This window comes from Ixodes scapularis, unplaced genomic scaffold, assembly GCF_016920785.2.
Source record: "Ixodes scapularis isolate PalLabHiFi unplaced genomic scaffold, ASM1692078v2 PGA_scaffold4__175_contigs__length_147842914, whole genome shotgun sequence".
Lineage (NCBI taxonomy): Eukaryota > Metazoa > Arthropoda > Arachnida > Ixodida > Ixodidae > Ixodes > Ixodes scapularis.
In genome coordinates, this window is record NW_024609879.1 from 113,172,782 (window position 1) to 113,181,417 (window position 8,636).

Below are 8,636 nucleotides of genomic sequence, written 5' to 3' on the forward strand. Positions count from 1 at the left end.
GATACCAGAGGCGCGGCAGGCGACAGCATTATACTTTAATGACGCCCCCAAGCAGCAATCGAGGGACCACTTTTTTTTCTTTCTTTGACGCGGTGAACACATTAGACAGGTTCTAAGCACAATATAACTAGGTTAGAAACTCACGTCCGATAGTTGAACATCGCTATTCTCATGCTTGCAGAAGATGCGCTTCCTTTGACTGTTGGCGTCGACGCACGCTCTGCAGAAGAAGTGACCGCGTTCATCCTTGTACATCTCCGCGGACAACATTCCGCAGGGGGCGCACATGTTCCAGTGCGGCAGCTCGTCAGAAAACTCGATTCTGATTGGACCACCGGGAAAGTCCCGGTACTCCACTTCTCTCGGCATGGCTTCCTTTGTTGTTCTTGGGAGCCTAAAGAAACATGTACATTGTATGTTAAATTCTTCGTTTATTGGCCTTGATCTGCATAGCAGCTTTCAAGAAATACGTTGAGATGCAGTACGCTTGCCGCGCCATGCGAACACACCAGGGAAGGAAGGAAGCAGCACCAGCCGACCTAGCTTGCAGTGGAAGTATCTAAAGAATTCTCCTACACTGCCAACATGGTTGTCTCTGAAGGTTTGGGCGCCTAACTTCGCAAGATAGAGGGCGCTAGACGCTTGCTGTCTTATGCGGAGCGCAAGGTCGTCTGCTTTCCGCAAGGGGTGGCGATAATGTCAGAACGCCGAGCTCTTATTGGCCGATTGAAAAAAAAAAAAATAGTGGGTAGACCTCAAGGCATCTACCATCGAGGTCTATCCGCTATCCTTTCAATCAAAGCCAATCATTGCTCGGCGTCGTTCTGACGTCATCGCAACCCCTGCGCAAGAAACAGACGACTTGCTCTCCGCATTCAAGACGTAAACAAAAATAAAAAATAAGTTGCGGCTTACCAGTTCTTTAACACATCTATGTATTCAAGTGATATCCGCCACAAATACCTCCCAACTCTTTGCCCGTAATCAAAACCACAGGATATGTGCTAACATGTTTAAAAATCGGAAAACTTGGTTAACGCTTGTCCCGAGGGCACTAATTTAATTATGTTGAATGATAACAGGAAGTACATAGTCGTAGACAAAATGTTCGGAGCAACGGGAGCGGTGACTGTTGGTTCATGTCGTGCTGTGCGTAAGTACCATGACGATGCATTCTTGACTGACGTCACTAAACTTTCCCGCCCGGTCTGTTCATCGCTGTATATAATCATTGTCAGTCTGGGTAGTGCTTCGGGGTTGTTGCATTGAGGCTGTAAGCAAGGTGCCTCTCAGATAAAGGGCTCTGCAATCGAAATCTGCATCCCGGGCTTCTGTTACAACTGCCGATTCCCTGGCCTGAAGCAGCCGCGCTCCGATAGTCGATAACAAGCCGCGTGGTGTCACTTGGAAAGCAGCCCCGCTAAAAAAAGGCGCCCCGCTGAATCGACGGAGGGAAGGTACGCGAATCTCGCCAGCTTTTACGCCGCCGCAGGACTGCTAACGACGCGGGACCAAGCGTTAAGTTACCGAGAATCGGAACGCGGCTGCCCGCACGCGAGAGAATCTGCATCCCTGCAAGCGTGGAGAGACGCGCTTGTGCCAAGCGCAGGTCTCGACAGTAGGTGCCGCGCCATCAGGAAGCGTAGCAAGGCAAATCGGCCGCCGCTCCCGTGATCCGGTCAATTTTGTTTCACGACTGTACTCTCAAACGCAAGAAACGCGGAAGATACACTTTCAAGAAAAAAGGGTGTATCATTACACCCTTTGTCCCACGTATAATACACCCCAAAACTTCAATTCGGCGTACAGCGCCAACAGTCGGACAGACGGCCCGAAATTTTACCAGGGGCTTGAGAGCCGTGTGATACAATTTATTAAAATAGCTAAGGTACGTGTTACTGACTAAAAAACAAAAACAAAAAAATAATAATCGGGGTTTTCTTGGCCCTACTGGAAAAACTCTGTGTTCTCTTTATGTGGTATTTGATACGTACTTTAGCTATTTAAAAAGTTACATCGCACCGTTATCAAGCCCCTCGTAAACTTTAGGGCCGTCTGTTCGACTGTAGGTCGCTGTACGTCGAAATGAAGTTTTGGGGTGTATTATATGGGACTAGGGGTGTAACGATACACCCTTTTACACCCTTTTTTCTTGAGAGTGTAGAGCAACAGCTTCTCACGCTCCTCGCACCACTCAACGCTTGTTGAGGCTTTCCCACAGTACAGTGCTCTACAAGAGGAAGCAGTGGTAAAAGCGAGGCCAATGTCAATGGGAGGTGCTGAGCCGAAAGAAGCGGACTGGCGCGTGTGGCGCTGCGATCGACAACTGGAAGAGAAAACGGCTGCATCGTTTCCTTCCTCCCGCGTTAGCAGCTATTGAGTGCTCTTGGCGGACGCCGCTTGTCTAAAAGAGTGGCTACGCTGATCACTCCAAAGGATTAACTGCTGAAGTGATGGCCCTTCATGTTGCCACTAGGCTGCGTTTCCTTGTTAAGTCCTTCAATCGTGCAAGAGCGCAGACTCATGAAGCGGCAAAATACCTGAAGCTCGATCAATTGATCCCCATGGCTTTTTTGCCCAGTTTTGTCATCAGAGTATCTGTTACTTTCAATATCTTCAATAAATTCTGCTTTTGTAATTGTGCTATGCCCTTTCGTGATGTGCAGCTGGTTGTATTATTTCCCTAAATGCTTCCATGGGAACATTTTGTTGCGTGTATGTGTGTGTGTATTTTGGTATTGTCATGGTGTTCGCCTGACGTATCGTTTTTTATCACTTTGTTCGGTGTTATAGGATGCATAAAGTCGGATGCAGCTGTACATATTTTCAAGCTAGGCTTTCTTGGTCATGGTGCACGCGGGATACAACTTCCGGGTTCAGTATAACTCTCATGTAGAATTGAGCCATTTTCTTGACCCGTTTCAAACTGAGATTGTCGGAACTTTTCGCCTTCATCCATTTGGTCGGGTTCTAAGCAGCATTATTTCTAAGTTGAAATAAATGTTATTTATAGTCAGGGTGGAAAATAATCAAGATATATTTATTCAAATAAATCAAACTTCTTATCTGAATCATACTTACGCGAATGAAACCCTTTGAGGTAGAAAGTATTGACTTTTTTATCACTAGATGTGTTTTTTTATATTTATTGGCTGCTTGATATAAATATGTCCTGCTTGATCCTTATTTACTTCAAATACAAATTAAATACCCATGGGAAGCACACTGAAAGGTAAAGGATAAATATAAAAATACAGTATTGTTTTGTGGAAAAGTGCTATTTATTTTCTTATAGCCAAATCGGTGCGACATTAATCTTTATAACCGAATTGGTGCGATTGAAATAATGATTTAAACCTATATTTCGATTATCTTGATTTTATTATCCACCCTGTGGTACAATTATATAAGAGCATGTAATGTAAAGCATTTTTTCTTGCTATGGAGAAACAAGGAAGGAAATGTTTTATTTGGAGTTACGGCTACAGATTAGTGGAATACCAAAAACTTAAGAACGCAAACGCTAAAATACTTCAGCATATATGAACAGTGAGCAGCTAAGGAAACCAGGCATAATTTGATTTTCTCTCCCCAACTTCTAAACCAGTCCGTCAGTAAAGAACATGACGTTAAAATAATTTTGGTGGACCAGTAGTTTTCATTCATTAGGCTGAAGTACACTCGAGAGGAATATCAACCGTGTTTCTCTCGCCGCAATAATAAACTACCCCTCACCAAACCCTCAATGTATACGTCGGAATGAAAAGCTAGCTGTTCAGATCAGATTTCATAACTGGGCGTATAAGCTTCAAATACGAAGGAATGTGAATAGCGCCTGCTTCTAGGAGCGGGCCATTTTTTCATTGAACATTTCCGGACGCTGCTCATAACTTATTTAACGCTCAGTTCTGAATCTTAGCACCTTATGCGAATCTCTATAACTAGATTCGAGTGGGGACTGAGCTGGCTGAGTATTCGCCTATAGTTTATTTTTGTTGTAGCGGCAGAAGCGTGTAGTGTTTCTTCAGGGTTGCCACTTGTGTCGTGTTGAACACAAAGAAACACATCGCATGCCTGTATGACACCTCCCAGGCATTCGAAGCGCTCTTTTCGTTCAGTTTGACAACTGCGGAGCAGATGAAATGGGGTGCTGTCGTAAAGATATCTAGATAGGGCCGCCAGCAAGTAACCGACGCACCATCTTGCCATCGCTACTGCTCGGGGAATCTACGCCAGCGCCACACAGCGCCATCCGCTAGAAGGCCTCAGGGAGGCCGCACCGCATTTGCCACTACACCCCTTCTAGAACACTGCAGCAGCAGCCTGTGGTGCGCTTCGAGAGGAGCGACGTAGCGCGGATTTGTTTCAGTTTACCGCAATATGTGGAGCTAACTGCCGGGACTTCGCCGTATTGACAATGCGGTGCCCGCATGTCGTATACCCCGTGATGGCACAATAAATTATCTTTTATCAGTCACACACTATGGTGTGAATTGTCATAACCAATATTCCACCAAGGTTGATCTAGCTCTGCTTAGTGTGTGTTTCTCGTCAGCTGTATGTGAAACAGGCTTGCCGCGTTGTCAACTTCGCAATAAGCACCGAATGTGGTCGAAGACTGAATCAAATATATGCTCATATTTTATTTTCCGAATCGGCCGGCAGTTTAGAGTGGGCACTGTGTTACTACTTTCAAAGCTCACCAGAGACGGCGCGAGAGCTTCCGCTGACCACCGTTGAGTGACGCGTCAAGAGCCAGAGGCTGTTGCTCCGTCGTTCACGTCAATTTCATTCGTGATTGTATATATTGTAGATACAGTGGTACGTTGTGCGTACGGACCAGCTACTAAAATGGAACCGGGTGAGATACACGAACTATAAAAATGTTGCAGTCAAGCTCCTTTGGTCCGGATGGTGACGACCGATGGTGGTGCTCGCCCGATTACAGCACTCGGGAAGTTGATAATAATAATAAAAAAAAAAAAAACTAAAAGTTGTTCGATACCGCTGAACACATTGCGACGTTGGTTGGCTTTACAGTGGCCAGTGTGGCCACGTTTATTATGAAACAAAACAACTCAACATTGAGTTAAAATCCCAAAATTAAACCCCGTACTTTTGTTCCCAGTCTCCCAAAATCGAATCACAGCCAATCCTCCAGAATCCTCTCGGGGATCCTTTTGTAGGCTCGTAGGGGCCTCCTTTCCTCTCAAGGGACCAAAAATCCCTTCGAATTTCACCCCTCCCACGTGGTACACTGTTCTTCAATGGTCGGCGAGCTGTCAGCCTGGCGCTCCAACCGCCACATCCAAATTCTTTCTAGAATCAACCCCTAGTTTTAGCTTTGATTCGTATCCACACTTTAACGGTAACAAAAGTCTAGCCATCATTCGCTTTTTGCAAGGGAATATTAGAATCTATATCAATTTACTAACCATACGAATAATAGATTTTATATTGGCATAGTGCCATTGGCAGAAAACTTCCTCGTTCGAGTACCATACAGACAATTTTTAAAGGGCGAGTGATCTTAGGTTGCGGCGTTCACTCTAGCTGAGGCAAACACAAAATCAAAGCAACTGCACTATCAAGGACACTATTAGCTATAACGCGGCAATCATGGTCGTTTCGAGCTCCCCGCGACCCATAGCTCTGAAACACCGCGTCTACGCCGCCTGCCCTGTGCGGCGGAATTACTGGTTGCGATCCCAGCCTCTCCTTGTCGCCTGCTAGGCACAAAGTAGACGCCGCCACAGCACTCGCCGATGTTTGCTTCACAAGGTTCTGTGGACGCCTCTTTTGGCACGGAGATTCCCTGACTCACGAAAACGATAGTAAAGTGGTTAGTTGGGCGAGTTGGTAATGATTGAACATGGTTAAAATTGCGCACAAATAGAAAGGTACAGAGAAGAGGGAAGAGACAAGCTTGTCTCTTCTCTCTTCCCTCTTCTCTGTACCTTTCTATTTGTGCGCAATTTTAACCATGTTCAATCACAAAAACGAGTCAGCCAAACATCCAACAAAGGGAACAAAGGGACATACCGAGCTAAGCATCATCGTTGCCGATGATTTTATACATATCTCGGTAGATAAGTAATAGGACAGACGCCCGTTCGTGACCTTTTTTTTGTGTCAGAATTGCTGTGCTAATTATGCTTAGCTTGGCACTTCCACGTCGTTGAATGTTTGGCCGACTCGTTTCTGTGAGTCAGGGAAGTTCCGTACTGAAAGAGGCATCCACGAAAGCCCCTGTGAAGCAAGCGTCGTCAAGTGCTGTGGTGGCGTCTGTAGTTTGCGCCTAGCAGACGAGAAGGAGTGTGATCGCAACCTGAAAGAGTAATTCTGCCGCACGGGGCACGACCTAGTGTAATCCTGACCTGTCCACAGAAGAATGTGCCGGCGCGCACCTTGTAGTGCACCTCGCGACACCGTTATGAACACGACATCGGCGCATTTTCGCGTTTTACTTCCAAATAGAATTAGCGAGCACGAAATGTTATCGCTTACATTATAGAGCTAAATGAGCTCGTTCCTTAAAAATAATAACTTGGTTTGAAAGAGACAAACTAGAAAAACCGGCGATCACTTTTTCGCGCTAACAGTGTCGCGCTCTGTACATGGCCTTGGCCGCAGCGTTCCGTCACGCTACGACTTCGCGGCACTGCATAAAGGCTTTCTTGTTCCTTAGGGTATCTGCATATCAATCGAAGGCCCTCAAGGTGCGGCGGCCTTATATGGTCCTGACCTGCTCTCCCTCGCGGGATCTCGTCAGTCAGAGACAGATTCGCCACAAGAGGCGCCGGCTGCCAGCACAGTGGTTATTTATGGGCGGTCCAAGAACGCTCCTGTTTTTTCGACGATGGAACAAGACCAGTCGGGGCTAAAAAACGCCTTTGCAATTCCGTGCCTGAGAAATGTGCTCATACGATCCAAGCACACATGAAAGCGATGAACCCAGCTGCGTGCAACTGTTACTTCAGCCTGCTGGCGCCACGCTACGGTAGACGTGTTCCCGAGAAACAGATATCACCAGCCGCGCGCCGTGCGGACCGTGCGTCAGAGAGGCAGTGAACCTTTTTTAGGTCGCAGAAAAGCCTTTACCGAACGTCCCCAATGGCAACGTAACGTACTTCACAGCGCCTTCTATAGGGATCCATTCTGTGGGCAGGTTACGAATACAGTAGGTCATGAGCCGGGCTAGGCGCAGTGTTTCAGAGTGCCCCTGTTATGTGGCGTTGGGGGTATGGAACGGCCATGGCTGCTGTGTTGTAGCAGAATGTCCGCGATTGTATGCAGTGGAAATTAAAAAAAAAAACCTAAAAAAACATAGTGTTACAAAATGTTTCTATATAGAGTTGAAGTAATTAAATATTCGTGTCTTTTCGTACTTTTAATGGAGACTTCCGAAATTAAAAGCATGGTCAATTAATCAATGTTGACATGATTCATTTTATATCGATTCAATCTGAACTGTTCAATACCTAACTTAGGATAAATGTAGACGCACCTATACATGCGATGGAGGCATTTGTTGAACTCAACGTTTTCTTTTTATTTATCGTATTCTAATCGTGGCCAGCACAGAGAGCTAAACAAAAATAGGCACCACATAAGAAAACAATTGTATAATGTGCACAGAAAAAAAAATCGAAATCATACAGAGCTAGGCTTAGCTAAACGGTAGCAAAATGGATGCGCAGAACAGGTAATATTTTTTTAATGCGACAAAACTAAAGGCACAGACACCAGGTTATACCTTTCGCGACACTTGCGTTTCGTTTGTGCCATCGTCTGGTTCATTTTCTGGGCATTTCTGTGAGACAAGATACTGTTGGAGCAGCTCGAGTCTGGTGCGCGCCACAAAGCGCATGTATTCCCGCAGATCTCAAACTGCTCCATCGGAAGTGCGTTTAAAAAAGGCGACCGCCATATATCCTTTCAATACAATCTAGCTTCCCCCCCCCCCCCCCCCCCCCGAAAAATAATCAAGCTCCTGCTTTCTGGTGCAACGTCCGCCGACAGATATAACAACAAGATGGGCGAGCCACCCACTCCGCCTACAATCATACACTCAGCAAGCATTTAAGCTCTCATGGCGATAAGTCTTACCGTAAGTGAAAGGGGCGGTCAAATCCGAGTTGGTTCAAGCGTTCCGAAATGCAGGCATGCAAACTTTCGTAAACTGCCGACCGCGGGTTCCTGCAAACTTCCGCTCAAGACTCGAAGAAACGTATTTCGCCGTTTCGAGTAAGAACGAACGACGTTCGGCGGCGAGCACGCTGATAAGAAGACGGCGGAGGGGCTGACTACTTCGCGATAGTCGCCAAGCAACCAGTCGAAAGTTGGCAGACGCTTCTGAGCTTCGGCGTTTTTGCCGCTTGGGGCGCGTCGGGGGATCCACTCAAGATGACGTCATGAGGAAGCCTTGTTCGTTTAGGTAGTATTGGCTGTGCACACTGCCGCTACAAAAAAAAATGATGGAAAAAAAGGATTTAGAGTCTTTTTTTATTTTTTTTTGACTTGAATGTTTCTTTATTTTTCCGCACCACAGAGCCGGGGGTTTCATTATAAACAATTACCACCAGCTTGCCTGCACACTCAATGTTTTTTTGTTTTTTTTTCTTTATTGTACATCT

The 8,636-nt window shown here is 46.1% G+C and overlaps 1 protein-coding gene across 5 annotated transcripts in view; it reads right to left on the bottom strand.

The window, feature by feature from the left end:
- The window catches only part of LOC120848893, a 54,094-nt gene extending 45,757 nt beyond the window's left edge, over positions 1-8,337 (bottom strand). For 3 of the 5 annotated variants that reach the window (XM_042293361.1, XM_042293362.1, XM_042293364.1), the window contains exons 1-2: positions 8,110-8,275; positions 145-394 (exon numbers count right to left, since the gene is read on the bottom strand). In XM_042293361.1, the coding sequence (XP_042149295.1) occupies positions 145-369 (225 nt within the window). In that variant the 5' untranslated portion in view covers positions 370-394; positions 8,110-8,275. Of the gene's footprint in view, positions 1-144; positions 395-8,109 lie in introns of all 5 variants that reach the window. The other 2 variants (XM_042293360.1, XM_042293363.1) reach the window with 2 other exon arrangements.
- Positions 8,338-8,636: the final 299 nt, after the last annotated feature.